This window comes from Tyto alba, unplaced genomic scaffold (assembly GCF_018691265.1).
Source record: "Tyto alba isolate M040663 unplaced genomic scaffold, T.alba_DEE_v4.0 Super-Scaffold_16, whole genome shotgun sequence".
In the NCBI taxonomy this organism is placed as follows: domain Eukaryota; kingdom Metazoa; phylum Chordata; class Aves; order Strigiformes; family Tytonidae; genus Tyto; species Tyto alba.
In genome coordinates this window covers 33,578,133-33,595,083 of record NW_024881278.1, presented here as the reverse complement: position 1 = coordinate 33,595,083, position 16,951 = coordinate 33,578,133, and the positions used below count along the sequence as shown (strand labels likewise).

The following is a 16,951-nucleotide window of genomic DNA, read 5'->3' as shown; positions in this document are numbered from 1 at the left end:
ATGCGGCCCCTGTCAGAGCAGGGACCGTGGCCGGCCCCGGCCAGGGTGTTTTAAATTGCTCTCAGCGGCTGTTTTTATTTGGCATTTTAAGCACGGAGGGAAGATGCTCGGCAATACACTCCGGTCAGCTGAGAGCTGGCGATGGGTGCAGCCGACAGGCACAAGCCAGTCGTGATTTTCGGGGGGACACGCACAGAGCAAGAGGTGCTGAACCCCGCTGCGGGGTGCGCGGGGGTCGCTTCTTGTCCTCGTGCCGCCGCCGACACGGAGCCGTGCCCGCCTTGTACCGCTTCCCTCGGCAGTGTGGCACTTTTCCCAACAGACCTGACCTGCCCGTGCTGTGCCGCTGTCGAGGTGGGGAGCACGTTGCTGTTAGCCAGCCGTGGAGGAACGTCAACCCCGGGGGCTGGAAGCTATGCTAAATAACGGAAGAATTTTGCTGCCTCTAAAAGTAATCAAGCAATTACTTTTATTGAGTTAGGCTAAAGCTGTTATTGGTACAACGAGCCAAGTTTTACGAAAAGAATTGGCTGCTGGGAAGAGAAAAGGGGGGAGTTGAGCTGAACTAAAGCTAGGAAAAACAAAAAAAAACCAACCCCCCCCCCCCTCAATAAACCCCCCAACCCAACCCGCACGTGTGGCTTCAGCAGATGCTGCATTTTGGGGAATTTTGCAGGGCAGGATCAAGGCGGGGGGGGGGGTTGGTCTTCGGAGCTGTGCTGCAGCCACGACGAGCGGCTGAGATGCGGTTTTGTGGCTCGGGGGGGGGGGTGGGGGTGTCTATGTCGTGCAGGGGGGCAGATGGCACGGATTCGGGGTGCCGTGGGGGCAGGGTTAAGTTAGCAGCAGCTCTGGCGGGGGCATCTCCCCTCGCCCTCCCCACTCGACTCGAAGCACGGGGGGGGGGGGGGGGGGGGGCCTGGTGCTCAAGGGGACTGTCCCTGCGGAAGCATCGCACGGTGGCTCGTCGTTAATGATTGTGCTCTGCGGTGCTAATGGCCCATCCGAGCCAGAAAAGATAATGGCAATAAACATACATCCCCAATCCCAACGGTAGCTGCTGAAAAATTGATCGTTCCGTCTTGCCAAGGGATAGAAACGCAACTGAGCCTTGATTGAAAAATTCAGGGGAAGCTGCCTTATCTTCCTCCTCTGCCAGATTAAAAAAGCCTCATCCATAAAAATAGACAAAATGAATAAAGAATTTATAAACATCTATATTTTGTGTTAGGAAATGTGGTAAAATTAGGAAAACAGCTGAAGACACTGATTTATACAACTCTGACTATTTCAGGCAATGAGAGGTTTACATATCATAGTTTAACAAGAGAAAAGGTCTCCCACAGAATACATCGATGACAGACGACCCATCTGAATTTGACATAACACAGCATCAAGTACACATGTAATGTGATGAACAGTGCCAGGCCATTCCCCAGTTAGGTAACATACAACCTCTTGAATAAGGCAATTCAAATATAACTCGTAATTCAAATCACAACATACCCAGGCAGCATGCAGGGAAAAGTCGTTTATTTTGTACATTGGGATGACACAACTTGCAACGTGTTTCCATTTTATGTAGTTAGAGCAACAGGATATAAACCATTCAAATTTTTTATATATATATATATATATATATACACACACACACACATACATATATATATATATAAAGTCAACAGTTGTCTTTCCTGGAATAAAGATTATCTGATTTTGGCAAAAATAAAACTATTTGAATTCACTAATTAACAAAATGCACAGTGATCAGAAACCCAATTCTCCTCGCAACTGTCTTCCCCGGCTTGTTGGCGTTTCCCTGCGGTGCAGCGGCTGCGTAACTCTGGGTTCAGAGAGCTGATTGCTCAGAGGAACAAAAATTCACCGCCCGGTCGCCCCAGACCTGGACGGCGGTGCTCCCGTCGCACCCCGCGCCTTGGAAACCGCATTTTGTGTCTCCGTTTCTGGGCGCCTGACCAGCAAAGCACTCAGACGCCTGCCTGCCCTTTGGCGAGTCAAAAGTTGAATTGCGTGCGGAAACCTGTTCGCTGGAACAGGCCCCCTCATTTATCTTTAGTCCCGCTTTATTCCTCTGGCCCTTCATGACAGGGAAATGTGAGAAACTGTGCATCTGCTCAGAAGCAAAAAAAAAAAAAAAAACCAAACCCAAAAACCAAAAAACCAACAACCAACCCCAAAAAACCAAAAAAACCAAAAAAAGCAAGCAAAGAAAAAAAAACCCCAACAAACAAAAAAACCCCCAAACCTGAGCCAAAAATATCGCTGATACGGTGGGACACGACACACGTGGCTGGGGATGCATTTCTACTGCAGCAGACTTGGGAATCGCACAGGACAATGAAAGCTTTTCCCAGCGTTGAAAAGCTCCTTCGAGAGGAAGAAGTGAGGAAGGGAAATAAGATTTTTACCTATGGAAAATAAAATTTCTGAACGGCCTAATGTGGGCAGCTTCCCTCCGGTAAAGGGCCGTACGTACCCCTGCTTAACCCGGCTCCTCTTGCCGGGGTACCGGGTCCTGCGACGGCCGGATCCCCGTCCCCGTCCCCGGGCGGGCGAGGGGACAGACCCTGGCGGCGGCGGGTTCGGGTGCCGGGGGGGCTGTGGAGGGGGCCAGACCTCCTCAGGCTGAAGCGCTCCGCGAAGCCCTCGCCGAGGGTCACCTCGTCTGCCTGGTAAGGGCTACCGAAGGTGTCGTGCTCATAAATAACGAAGAGGCAGAAGTTGCCCACGAGCGGGTCCAGGTGCCCTGAGATTTTCTGCCCTTTCAGGCAAGGCACACAGCGGCGGCAGCAGCTGGGCCTTCCTGCTGGAGATCCGTCCTGGGCTTCAAAACCCACGTGCCCGTGAGAGGAAGTACAGAAAAAAAAAAAAACAGATTTCCGGAGGGATTGTTGCTGGATCCTGTTTTATCACCTTTATAATAAAGTTGTCTCGCGCCTCCCTACTATTCTATTTACTGCTCTGGTAAAAAAAAAAAAAAAAAAAAAAAAAATCATCAGCGTATTTCTTTGCCCTTACGAGATACAAAAAAGCAAATCTTCAAAAGATAGCGGGGAGAAAGGTGCTTTCACAATGACATTCAGAGCAAAAAGAGAGAAATGACATTTTACAGATCGTTAGAGAGCTATCTTTGGCAGAATATTTCAAATAAATTATTTGTACAAATATTTTCTGCAGTCGCGTATTTATTTTGACTAGTTCACTTTCAGCTATAGGGTTACTGGTTCACTACTCTCTATTAATAGGAAAACGCCACAAATATAAAAATATATGAGCTCAGCACGATTTTTAGGCTACCACGACCGTCTCCGATGATTTCAGGGGCCGTAGCTCGATACCACGGAAAACACGAAAGGGGTTTTCTAACAGCACGTGTCGGGTGAGAAGCTCCCGGCTCGCCGGGGAGGGCAGGGTGGGAAGGAGCCAGAGGAGCCGGGGGCTCAGAGACATCCTCTGCCACCGCCGGACATCCCGCCGCGGGGAATCGTCTCTCGTGCTGACCCCGAGGCCTGGAGGTGCCGCGTTGGGTGGCGGCGGGTGGGTTTCCACCGTGGGCAGGAGATGGGGAGAGAGGGGGGGGGGCTTGCTGCGCCGGGGGGGGGGGTGTCTGTCTGAACAACCAAGGCTGCACCGGGTCCTGCGCTTTAACCCCCGGGGAGGGAGACGGAGCGCGGCCGCTTTCGGCTGCCGAGTTGCCTCCTCCCGCCTCGAAGAAGCAAACCCCGGGGGGGGAGGGAGGGAGGGAGGGAGCCGCAGGGTTTGTCCTTGAGCTGTGGCCAGATCCTGCCCCCCCCGGGCTTTGGCCAGGGTCCCAGCGGGCCGGTGGCTCTGCCGGGGACCCTGAGCTGTGGTGGCCCGAGGAGGGGGCCGGCCCGGTCCCAACCTCCCTCCCCAGCGCTTGCCACCGAGTCCGCCGAACGTTTAGATTTAAATATTTCGCTTTGTTTATACAGCATGTACAGAATATACAGCATCAGATAATTATTTCCCAGTAGACTACGAGTGTCTCCCAAGATGACCTCTTTTATCAACAAATATATATAAATCGACAGTAATAAAAGAGTCGTACCAACAAATATTATGGCTTTTCAAATAGTGTAGCTGCACTGTGCCACTGAACTTAGGAGCAACCGTGAGAGAGACAGAGAGATTGGGAGGCTTCAGCTGCCGAGCCCAGGGGTGACCCCCTCAGCTTTGACACCCCCCCCCCTTCCCCCCCGGCGCAGGGGTTTCGCATTGCACGGCGCCAGGCACGGCGCGGGTGCCAGAGGGAAGCTGGGCTTGGATTTCTGACCCGTGCTCCGGTTTCGGTCCCCAAGGCAAGCCAGTTCTTCTGCAAACTCTCCTTTTCAGACCCCGCTTTGGGGGGAAAATAAAAAAAATTTGGCTCTGCCCAGCTGGGGTTGTCCCTTCCCCGTCCCCGGTGCGGGGGCCGGGTGGTGCGTCGGGCTGTCAGAGCTCAATCTCTCTCTCTCCTCTCGGTCAAGGTTTGCAGAAGATGCCGTGAAGCGCTGAGGGGGGCGGATGGACAGGGTGACGGGTGACACAGGACACGGAGGGGTGTGAGGGTGATGGGTGGCTGGGCTGAGCGGCGTTTCGGGTGCGTGAGGAAGGGTGGTCGCAGCCCCCTCCCCGCCCGCCTGCCCCGGGGGGGTGGCTGGGGGGGGGGTGTGTGTGCAATGGGGAGCTCCCCTCTTGCTGCCGAGCAGGAGGGCAGCGCCCGCAGCCGGGGGGGGGAGCAGGAAAACACGAGCCGCCGTTTTTGCAGCACGTTAACGATGTGTTCCAGCACGTCAAAAACACGGGGTGCCCGGGAGGTGGGTTGCCTGCCCCCCCAGCACCACATGCCTGCTCCCTGCCGCGTTTCACGGGATGCATCTAGCCACTAGCTGTTCTCCTCGCTTTTTTTTTTTTTTTTTAGGACCAGCCAGCCATTTACGAGCTCTTCCTCTCCTGCACCCTGCCATTCTCAGGCTGCCTCCCCGGTGGGGAGCATCCAGCATCCCCGGGACAGGCTGCAGAGGCAGCTGCCGGCTCCCTGCCCGCCTGCCCCTCCGCTCCTGAACGGGAAGAAGCGGCTGATCCGCCTCACGCCACTGCCGAGACAGATGCATTTCTGCGTCCCCTCCAAGCTCAAAGCCACAGCCTCTTTTCTACTCTTTTAGAAAGGGGAGCAGTTGCTCTCCCCGCATTTCAAGTGCGTGGAAATGGCTTTTGCGAAGCGAAGCGGTCACTCGAGCGTCGAGCTAACCGGACCACTTAATTACAGTGGAAAACCAGTAGCAGATCTAAATTACTGCTGCCATCGTTTTTTTTTTTTTTTTGACTAATTCCGATCTCATCTCCCTCTTCTTCAGAATATTACGGCCACTCCCTGCGGGCCTCCCTGGCTGAAATCATGATGCTCACATGGCCAAGCACGGACAGCCCAGGCCCTTCCTTCGGCTCTGCCTGCGGGATGCTGAGCTGCAAGCGGCTCTGCCCGCCGCGGCAGCGATACGGAGAGTCCCGCGGGGGGACCTACTGCCTTTGAGACCCGTCAGCTTTCCTGCTGACAGCTTTGCTCCCTGGCAGTCTGGCTGCTTCTTGCCGGGACCATCCCGCGGGCTTGTTTGTCGGGGTGGGAGGGAGGTAGTGTCTGGTGTCCCCCGCGTCCTCTTCTTGCTCCATTAATGGTGACATTCGCGCCCGGTGAACACCAGGTGGAGCAGAGAACTCGCTGGGTATTCTCGGGGACAGCGGCAGGTAGAAAGGTGCCCATCTCTGCTGAGTGGTCTTCAAGAAGTCTTAGTTTTGATTTTACAACCTCACGCCGCATCCCTTCGGCACAGAGACCTGGGGTAGAGAGGGCTGCATTGTGCCAAACTCAGCGTTTTGTGGCTTTTACCAGCACGTACGTGTTTCTTCCAGCAGGAGCTAGGAAGCTTAGGAGAATTCAGCTTCTCCCCTCTGTCCACAAATAAAATAATCTTGCTGGCTTGCTGAACAATGTCCTCAACAGGTAGTCTTGAAAGCTGAGTTATTTCCCGAGCTGTGCCTCCTGATGCTTAGTGCATTACGGAAAAAAAAGAAGCTGGGCGAGTGTTGCTGGAAGTTGAGTTAACATCAGGGGAAAAAAAAAGGTTTTCTTTCTTGCTAACACGGCGACTGTAATGTAAAAGGTATTATCACAATCTTTGGCTCTCTAGAGCTGCTCGAAGTGGCGCGTGTTTCCTGATTAAGAGCAAGACAAGCAGGTCTCCTGCACGGCTCGCTGCAGGAGCGTGTTTTCTCGAGTGCTCGGAGGAGAGAGGAAGCGACATGGGGCGAACGAATGAAGACACAACAGGCGTCGGTTTGTTTTCATCTGTACGGGGGGAGTTCAGCCGAGGGACATCACAGCTCTTACTGCAAGGCAAGACCGGGGCAACGCAAAGGACTTTAGTTTAAAGCCAGGGGCAAGGGAGCCATCTCAGCACTACACCGAGCAAGGAGAAATCTGGCCGTGAACCTCCTCACATGCCCGGGAGTCGCAAAGCCAGGAGTTTGCAAAAGTTGTCAATAATGCTCCCGAATAAGCCTGACTGATAGCAACCCGGGACATATTCGCACCACCAGGATCCAATCCATCTTGTGCCAGCGCAGCAATTTTACAGTGACCCAGCAACTCCTCACATTTCTGAATACCCCTGCAGAGAAGCTAAATCTGCCAGAAACTCACGTTTCTGTAAGCGAGGAGCCTGCCAGGGGCTCTGGACTGAGACAGAGGGGCCCACGCTGCTGGCGGTGACAGTGCCATGGACTGCCAGGGCAGTTTTCATCAAGAGAACAGAGCAAGGCAGGTCTTGCCCTGCCGTCATTTGAAAGGGACTCCTCTGAGTTAGAAATAAAGGGGAAGAAATAAATCCAACCTTAGTGGAGAGGTCAGGAGGGGCAAGGAGTGGGCCCTGTGGCAGTTCTCCATGTCCTGCATGGCTTTAGCATCCCAAGCTATTGCAACTTGCTTTACTTAATTTAAACTCAACCCATTTTAAGCGGGGCCAGGAAAGTTTGGTAGGCAGGTGGAGAAGTTTTAGAATATTTGGAGCAGCACGACCAGGCTCCGTTTTGGAAGACAGGAGTTGAGGTCAACCTTGAGCTCCTAGTTAAAGGAATTAGTTTGATCTGGAGGTGTAGAGGCAGGGTGGGGATGGGGGGGGGGATGGTGTGGAGTTGGAGCATCAGTGGGACTTGATAATGGTCAGCGTTCAGCAGAAATGTTTAATCTTCCAAAAACTGATGAGTGAAGGACAGCAGCAGTGCCTGTGGGTATAAGGGTGCCTGGGTGATGAGCAGGACGAGCTCGGCATGCTGAAGTTTGCTTCTGCTGCGTGGAAACTTGCCTGGCCTTTTGCTTGCAGGGGTTCAAGTCCAAAAAAAAAAAAAATCTTTTGGAGTGGTTAATCTGTGCCCTGAGCTACAGACAGCAAAGCTGAGCTAGTAAGCATTGCTATTTGGTCCAGTGAGAGATTCAACCCACACGGGAAGCCCCCAGTTGTGGGACAGAGAAGGCTCCTCTGCAGGGAGCCTGAAGGAGGAGGGAGTGTGAAGAGGCTGCGCAGGGGGGGGACCAGCACAGAGCAGACCCCTAGCTGGATTATCACGGTGTGCAGATGGCCTTTCTGGGGCCTTGGGGTGGCTCAGGGTGGATGCTGGAGGACCCCAGTGTCAGGGAGCACGTGCTTCTGGTTCATTGCTAACGCTCCTTCCCACCGCTACCTGGAAGCGCAGACTCTTGGGGATGGGGTGCGTGTGCTGGGAGGGGTGGAGAGCTGTCACAGCGCAGGACAACAGACCAAGGGCTGTTTCGAAGCCAATAGATAAAAGTGCTGCCTGGGGTTGATGCTCACAGAAAGCCCCAAAAGCTCGAGCCTTGCTATAGCTGTTCAGAATCCAAGATGCTTGTCTGTAGCCACGGCAGCTGGGGCAAGGGGGACGTGCCGTGGCGGCTCCTAAAATGGGGTTTCCGAGTCTGGGTGGGACCCCAAGGCGCTTCTCCCTCCCCCGCGTCCTCCGATGGTGGCCACCCCACCAGCAGCACCCCACAGCACCCTCTTTGGGCAACCATGTGCAAGCCAGTGCCCTCTTTCACACTTCCAGAGGGGGGACCCCCAAGCTGGTGGTCACGAAGGGGACTGATGAGCCACCCTGGGGGCACTGGGTGCTCAGAGGCAGGGCTGGCCACACTTGAGATGCTCCAGAGAGACAGCAAGACTCTGCGGAAACCCCTTGGACGTTCCCAGGGACCTGCTGCAGAGTGCAAATCCTGCTGGTAACAGGAATCTCCTGGCTAGCTTTGCTGATAACAGCTCCTGCTCGGCCAGACGGGCCCTTTGCCTTCACAGCGTCCCTTCCCTCCGCACGAGGGGTGTTGCTGGCTGGCGAGAAGCTCTTGGCACTTCTGGTTCCAAAAAGAGGCAGGCTCAAGTCCTTAAAAGGTGAGGAATCTCACTGTATTCATTGTCCCTCGGTGCTTTTTGCAAGAGTACAGATGCCTCTGGATGCTTTCCTGCACAAGTCAAATTTTTTTTTTTTTTTTTTTTGTTACAAGATAAACAGGCTTTTCTGCAGCTGTGCCGTGTGTGTGTGTGTGTGTGTGGGTGTGTGTGTGGGGGTGTCGGGCACTGCATGCTCAGAGAGGTTCCTGGTGGTCTGCAAATACGCTTCCCCAGCTGGGCCTGGGTGCCAAAGCCTACAGAAAAATAATTGCGGGGGTTTCTCCTCGAATAACATTAAATTTTCCCTTTTTTCTCTCCATCACTTTCTGGCTGCGCCCGGCCTCTGTCCCTCTGGGAATGCAGCTGAGCCTCCTCCTTAGGTACTTATATGGCCCCCCCAATACCGATGCACTTGATTCCTACCCAAGCATTTAAAAATAGCTGTAACAATAACACAGGGGCTCTGCTTCTCCCCTCCCCGCCCGCAGCAGAAATACCAGTGGTGAGTTAACAGTCTGCATCCAGATTTGTGACCGGAAAGGGCTCCAAGCCTCCCTTTTCTCTTTTATCCTTGAAGTTGGCGATAAACGTGGGGAAAAAGACCCACGAACGACCCTTGCAATCTCCCCTCACCCCAGCCTGCCCGGGAAGGGGGGACACACCGGCGGGCGCGTTGTTTGGAGCCGAGGGATCGGCATCTCTGGGGCGAGCGCATCCCGCGCTGCCCTGGCACGGCTACGGGGGCAGGCAGGAGCAGCTCGGCCGGGGGATGCTGCAGGTTTGTGCCTCCCGCTGGCGCCGGGGACCATCAGAGTCCCTGGCCCTTTTGCACCTTTTCAGTGCGTTCAGGTTGCGGCGGGGATTTTGCCTCCGCTCCTGCCGGGCCCTGGTGAGGGTGGGGGATTTGGTTTTGCTGAGAGGCTCAGGGCTGGCACCGCTCCAGGCGCTCCTTCCATCTGCCCCCAGGTGCTTTCCACCGTTTGGGCGTCTGCCTCTGAATGTCCGTTGCACTGTGCTGCACCCTTTTCCACAGAAACGCTTGCCTTTGGCTAGCGAGGGGATGAGGGAGGCTGAGAGCAGCCAGATGGCTGGGAGGGGGGGCGTGCTGAGGGTTTGAAGTGCTGTTTCTGGCTCCCTCCTTGAGGCTTTATGAGAGACGCTCGATGCCCTTCCCCTGCGAGGGAGGGTGGGGAGGCTGGAGGGGACGAGGAGGAGATGGGAGAGGACTGGCATCAGGCCGGGGGGAGCCCCGTGGGGCAGGAAGGCAGGAGAACAAGACTGTGCTGGTCCTGGGGGCTGCGCTCCCTCCTGGATACCCCCTGGCTGCGTGCCGCGCCGGGCGCAGGCGTCCCGCCGAGGAGGGCCAGCTCGCTTTTGCGTTTAGCGGGTTCGGTTTAAAGGCGAGGCAGCGGCCAGGTGAGAGGGTCACGGCTCATCGGTGGCTCCTCCATGAGCAGCTGGGTAAACACCCAGCGTGCTCCACACGCTCTCATTAAGGACGCCACGCAGCGTGGGGCTGGCAGAGAATAATCGCGTAAACAAATCCGAGTGATTTAAGCCTTGTCCTAAGCAAGCAGTGCTCCATCACTCCCTTTGGGAAGCTCTGTGAGCAGGACCGTTATTTACTGCCCGTTAAACTGAGCTGCTACACGAGCCCCGTTTGACTTGTTAATGACTTCAGCGACTGCAATTCATTCTGAAGAAGCAAGTGATGAAGGTAAAACACCAACATCGCCTTTCGGTAGATGTAATTACTGGGTCAGGAGAGCTGCTTCGCTTTCCTAATTCACTGCCTGCGAAAAGCCCAAGGACGTGACTGCCTGCGTTTGCCTGTGGCTGGACGAGCATTGAAGCTTGACCTGCACTCATCCTGGAGGGTGCTTAGCACCTGCGTGGACGGCGGGGCTGGCCACGTGGCTGACAGAAAGCAGCATAGGGTGTGGGGAAAGGCCGGGTTTGCGTGTGAGCAGCCCAGAGATCACGTTAAACCTTCTGGCTGCCCGGGTGCATTAGCTCCCTGCTCTGCCACACAGCCCCTCACATCGGCAGATGGGAATTTTGCTGCCTTCGGGCCTCTACAGACACCAGAAAAAAAAAAAAAAAATATCAATTACATCCTACCCTCTCTCCTTTTGCTCGGTGGCACATTTCTAGCCCGGAGCTCAAAAGTCAGACGCTGCTGTTGGTGCTGGTCTGCCCGGCTGCGCAGCCCCAGCCTGACCCCGCGCAGCAGATGGGCAGGAGCGTGGGCAGGACCCCAGGAGCGTGGGCAGGACCCCAGGAGCGTGGGCAGGACCCCAGGAGGGGCAGGGAGAGCCTCCCCCCCCCACCCCAGATGAAGGCAGCATTTGCCTGGGCCCTGTCTCCAAAGCTGGTGTTTGAGTTCAGCCGTCAGAGCGGGACCCCGGGAGCATCGCGGGGAGGGTTTCTTTGGGGACAGCTCAACAGATGCTGGATGAAACACAGGGAGCAGCGACATCCCCGGGCATGTGGAGACGTTTCTCCTCCTCCTCCTCAGGGCTGGCTGAGCTCTATCAAGCCCCGTGGGTCCGAAATGGCCCATGGTGGCACCTGGAATGGAGCACGGGCAGGCAGCCGCCCCGAGCAACCCGAGCTCCCGGTTTGCTTGGCGACCTCGTGGGGGGGTGTCTCAGATCTGCTTTTGTTTCCCTGCCCTTGGAACGCATCCCTCGCCTTCCCACTTACCATTAGCTAGTGGCTTAACCTAGCACAAGTCACCGTGAGGCTGGAAGAAGAGCAGGGGGTGTTCTGTACATCTAGAGGACGTGAGCAGAAAGAGCTGCTCACCACCTTGGGGGCTCATCCCAAGTTTAGGGCAAGCCAGCGCTGATGGGGGGGGGGACTCCTGGAGCAGCTCCTGGTCCCAGTAGGGTTGCACTGGAGCTTTGTCCCTGGGTGGTTTCCTGCACCCCCCCACCCCCCCCGAGAGCTGGGTGGGATGCGAGCCCCGGTTGTACCGCAGCACACCGAGCCGGAGGCACGATGGAGATGGAGCAGGAGGAAAGCCATGAAATGGGGCGAGAGCGGGCGTTCGGAGACACCAATGCCCCCTGTCAGCAGCAGAAACACAGCGAAAGCAAACCAATGAGTGAAGAAGAGATGGGTACAACGTCAGGAGAGACAACGGGAGGGGAAGGAAGAGTTTTCCATAGAGAATATGCAGGAGCACCACTGGATCCATCAGGAAACATTACAAACTTTATTTGTTTGTGCATTGTGTACCATTGATAAGGATCATCACAATTAGTGGACTCACTGCCTATAGTGGTGGGCAATACACACAAAGAAAAATCAATGAAGCCAAACAGATGAAAATGAAATCATTGTACATAAAGGTAATCATAAATCTGAACAGCCTGCACCTGTGTTTGATTCTTCCCCCGAAACAATGAGAAACAAAAAGAAAACCCCCCAAACCCATCAACAGTGAAAAGAAGGCTTGAGGAGAAAACAAAAAAAAAAACCAAAAACCCAAAACCAAACACCACAACTTCATATTCCTAGAGAAGATCTTACAACAGGTTAATGAAAATTTCCACGGCTTGTTCAAAACGAGTACAAATCCCCCCCCCCCGCCCCCCCGCCGCTCTGCTACGGCGCAAGCGTCAGCCGTGGTTTTTCACCTGGGTGGGAAGAGCTCACCAGTGGACGTGCAGGCTGCGTGTTTGCCTGGCTGGGACTCCAGGAAGCCCCCGGGGAAAGGCGTAAGGGGAAGAAGACCAGTCGGAACACCAGGGCACCAGGTCATCCCAGCGCTGCGCCCGGCAGCGCGCGCGGGGGGGGCTCGGCTCTCTACCCCAGCCCGCAGCGCCGGAGTCGGGGGGGTGTGGGGGTGTGATGCTGAGTTACACCTCCCTATCTCACCCTTCCCATTGATTTCAGGTTTGGGCAGTGCAAGATGTGGCCTTTTTCCTTGGCGGTGGGGGGGGGGGACACACACATGACTCTTCCTGGTTACCCTCGGTGGCGTGGCAGAGCTTGTTACAGCCCTTCAGCCTTTTGCACTTGAATTATTCTGCCTCCGTACGGCGGTGGGGGAAGGACTGGCTCTGGGGACTGATCCTGATGGCTCAGTGCTCGGAAAGAGGGGCTGTCACTAAACCTCCAGGGACGCAGGGGGAGGCCGGCGGGGGTTTCGAGGCAGCCACTGGCTCTAAAAGCAGAGGCAGGCAAGGTGCTGGGAGCTTGCCCCCCTCGGGTTCGGACGCTGCTCTTCCCTCTCTGGGACCTCGTGTAAAAACCTCTTGCAGGGGGAGGAGGCCTTCACACTGGCTTCAGCACGTCCTGGACTGGCCACTGTGGGGGGGGGGATCCTGGCCGTGCAGGGGTGGGGGGACGGAGCCTGCGATCCCTGGGGTGTGGGTTTTCCTCCCTTGAAAACCTACCTCTGCATGGCTGTTATTGCTTCTCGTGGAGCCACGTGCAGAGCAATAAACGGGGACGGCTTCCCCTCCTTTCACCCCCGCGGAGAGGAAACGCACAAACGGACAGTAACCTATGGTGAAACTAAACGGGCTAAAATAAATAAAATCCAGTGGAAAGAAAACACTTGTATCTGCGATGCTCAACCCACACGGCTGGAAGGACTATCGCTATAGGATGCTATATACAGAGAGGGTTCATTTCATTCATGCAAATGTTACAAGTACCACGACAGCATGCCCAAGGAGGCGGGGGAGGCAGGAGGGAAGCCCCCCCGCCGCTCCGCGCAGCCTTGGCTTAGGACACCGGACACGGGGTTGCGGCTGCGCATCCCCGAAGCATGGAGGGGGGAAAGGCGAGGGGCACGGCGGGGTGGGGAGGAAAAATGCTAGTTGTACACACACGCCAAAACCAAAAAAAAAACCAAAAAAAAAACCAAACCCCAAAACAACCCCAAATCAATGACGAAAACGGTTTGTGTTCTATCCTTAGAAAAAGCTCCCCAGTTCCCCTGGTCTTCAGGCAGGTCTCTCGCTTCTCTCCAAGAGGGGCCAGGGGGGACGTTCCCGAGTGGCGAAGGCAGGTAGAGACAGTGGGTTGGAGATCAGGACCCTCGCGTGCCTCTCCTTCCCTTGCCCACCGCTCCGTTTCTCACCAGCTACTCTGGCCTTCCCCGTCCCGACGCACCCCGGTCACCTTCACATCCATCCTCCCAGGGGACCGGGCGGGCAGGAGGGAGCGGTGGCAGAGGGCTCGGTGGCTGTCAGCTGCTCTTGTTGGGAGAGTTGCAGAGAGGGCCCTGCCGCCGGGCTCCTGGCCGGGGCCGCTGCCCGAGGGCGGCGGGGGGGGGGGGGGGGGCCCTGCTGGCTTTGGGGTCCTGCCTAGTTCAGAGGATGCTCCAAAGCCGCTTTCCGTCAGCAGGTGTGTGAACATGGCAAATCTCTTTTATTCTTTCTCTGTTCATTATACACAGCCTTATATCTATATCTATACCTATATATCGCTCTATATAGATACATATAGATATATATATATTTACTATCTCCGATTGTCCCTTTAGAAGCCCTTTATGTGGCAGTAGGCTTCCAGAGATGAGAAGAATATGTACAAGAGCCAGAGGAGGATAAAGAGTGAGGATGTGAGCAGCTTGGAAGTCCGCGGCCCGCCCAGCTCACCTCCAATCTCGGGTCTCCGCCGGTAGAGCAGCACGCCCACACTGATAAAAGCAAAAATGGTGAAAAGGGTGACGGAGAAGGCCAAGGTGCCGGGCGAGACTTGGAAGACTTGTCCGTGCGCTGCATGGTAGATGGCTGCGATGGACCAGGCCACCCCGATGCCCAGGAAAACGTTCACGGCATTGCTCCCGGTGACATTCCCGATGGAGGCATCTGCGTACTGGTCCTGCGTCGCCGCTACTTTGCTGGCAAACGTGTCTGCAGAGGGAAGGTGGAGAGAAACCCTCAGGAAACAGCCAGGTACAGAGCGTCAGCAGCTTGGGCACCAATGCCAGCGACATCGCTTGGGGAATGAAGAGAGGGGGGTAAGGGGACAGGGGTACAGCCCCGTCCGTGGGGAAGGGCAGATCCAGCCAGAGCCAGAGGGACAATCAGGGTCCAGAAATGCCCAGGCGGGAAATCTCAATGCCCAGAAATATGTTGTTTTTTTTTTTTTTTTTTTTTTTTTCCCCAATATGGCCCCAGATGTCACACGGTGCTTCAAGCAGGAGACAGCACTTCCCAGTGCTACACTCTGTTGGCCCTTTCTCCCGCGTCCACTGATTTGTTGAACTCAAAAGCTTTGTGGGAGCCACAGTGGTTTGTATCTGTTCTTCAGGTCCCCTGAAGTTTTGCATTTGTGTTTCTGTCTTTGCTTTAATGACGTCTCTCCAAAACCTTCTGTCTCGCTGAAGCCCAGCGTCCTGGGCAGACCCTGACACTCGGGTAAACAAGCGGTCATCTTTCACCCCTCGGGGAGAAAAAAAACCCATACAGGTGGGGGTATGCTTGGCCCAGGTGCCCCACCAGCTTTAATAGTGGTGGCAAAAGAGCTGTGATGAAACTCGTCTGGCCATTTACTTGGCAGATCTTGTGTCAGGCAGACCAGCACGACACAGGGAAGTGCCGAATTCACATCCAAACCCACTCTGGATCTGCAGGGAGCGGGGGGGGGGGTGTGTGTGAACAGGAGGGAGGGATTAGCATCTGGATTTTGTCCGGGTGAGCACTCTCAGCGAACAATAAGATGAATCCTTAACACATCCACACTCCCCGATCACCTCGGGTGCAGGCAGCAGAGCGCGGCTCAGAAAAAGAAAACGGTGAGGTCGGATTTCATGTTTTTTGATTCTACAGAGTTTCCTTTAACGCTCCTTCCCAGCGGGGCTCCAAGGTGAGACGGCGAAGACCTGGCACAAGGACCCAGTTTCATGTCACAGGAGGGGCTGGGCACCTATCAGCGCACTGAGAGAGGCCGTTTGCAGCAAAGAAATCAACAGGCTGCTTTATTTTTATTTTTTTTTTTTTTTTTAAAAAAAAAAAGCTCCCACTAAAGTGCTTCTGACTGCTGAGGGAAGGGAAAGGCGCTTCCCCCGGTTCTCAGCCTCGAGCGCGGTGCAGGTACCGGGGTTGCGGGACGGCGCTGATGCCCCCGCGGGGTCTCCAGCTGCCACTGTGGGAGGAGGGATGGGGCACCCCGGGGGGCACCCCGCCAGCACCAGCCAGGGTGTGGGAACAGCCACGCTCACTTCGGCGAGCCCGCGCGGTGCTTCGAAGGCAGGGAAGGTCCCTGCCAGCCTTGGTTTCGCTGGAGGTTCAGCTGATGCCTGCCCACCTCCTGTCTCCAGGTGTGGAGGAGCCCAGCTAGCACCCAGCTAGCACGACATGGTCTGCTAGTTCAAACAAGAGTATCCCAATGTATCCCCCAAAAGACTTTCTTAAACACCACCCTTCTGTCGACAAAAGCAGGGGGGAAGATTTTCGCCGCCGAGGGTGAGAGACAAACCTCACGCCTCGAAGCTCTAGTGCCAGAGGTCTGAAAAAAAATGCTCCTCCTTCTGTTCCTTGCCCAAATCTGTTCTTCCTTTCGGTTCTGCTGCTTCTTTTGGGGGCTCTGATAGCGTTAGGACAATTTCAAGATCTCCGAGCACCTGAGTGCTGGTCACTGGAAGGCTGGAGGTGACGAGGGAAGGTGTGACTGATGCAAAGGGTGGTTGGGTTGGGTTAGAGCCCCTTGTCCAGGAACCAGGTTCTGCCTGGCCAGCACAGCCCGTGGAAGAGGGTGAGTGAAAGGCACGGGCCCTCTTACAGAAGCTGACACGGGACTTCCCAGAGCAACCATAAAAAAAACCTCCTTTTTTTTTTTTTTTTTTTTTTTTTTTTTTTTTTTTTTTTTCTCCCTGCTCAGTCCTTGGTCTCTGCTGTCTTCTGAGGCTGGGTGACCACTCGATCAGACACACATCTTAAACATATTGGGGGCTGGGTCCTTCTAGGACAAGTCACGTTTTGAGCATCTCCCCCAGGGGCTTCACAAGTCACGTTTTGAGCATCTCCCCCAGCTCAGCGACCTCACCTCGATCCATCTGAACCCAAACTGAACCTGGTCTCACGCAAAGGTGTCCGTGCTGGGCAGTGCACCCTGAATACGAGCTAGCACCTAACTCACCCGGGAGGCAAGGTAAAAGACGCTCAGAAAAAAGGCCCAGGACTGTCCACACAGGCAGCATTTTAACCAAAGACCAGTTTCCTACCCTGAGAGTGGATGCCACGGAGGCCGTCCACGGAAATAGATACCTCACAGTCTTTGCAAGGGGGAAGGCCCTTGAAATAATTTCCCGGTGACTGAATCCACATCCTGGTTTGATCCTCCTGGCCCATCTGCGACTGAAAATCAACTTCCACGTACACCTCAAATCTGTCCTCGGAGGTCCTGCAGAGCGCAGCCGAGGACCTCCCCGTGCCCAGCTGTCCCAGCCCAAACCCAAACCCAGACTGGGCAGAGATGGACATTTACAACAAACCCTGCTGCTGTCCTTA

General features: G+C 55.2%; 1 protein-coding gene across 7 annotated transcripts in view; it reads right to left on the bottom strand.

Annotated features, from left to right (window-relative positions):
* Nucleotides 1–11,674: 11,674 nt before the first annotated feature.
* LOC104368967 (sodium/calcium exchanger 1) overlaps nt 11,675–16,951 on the bottom strand; it is a 125,424-nt gene continuing 120,147 nt past the window's right edge. For all 7 annotated transcript variants that reach the window (XM_042789490.1, XM_033011042.2, XM_033011046.2 and 4 more), the window contains one exon: nt 11,675–14,353. In XM_042789490.1, the coding sequence (XP_042645424.1) occupies nt 13,977–14,353 (377 nt within the window). In that variant the 3' untranslated portion in view covers nt 11,675–13,976. The remainder of the gene's footprint in view (nt 14,354–16,951) is intronic.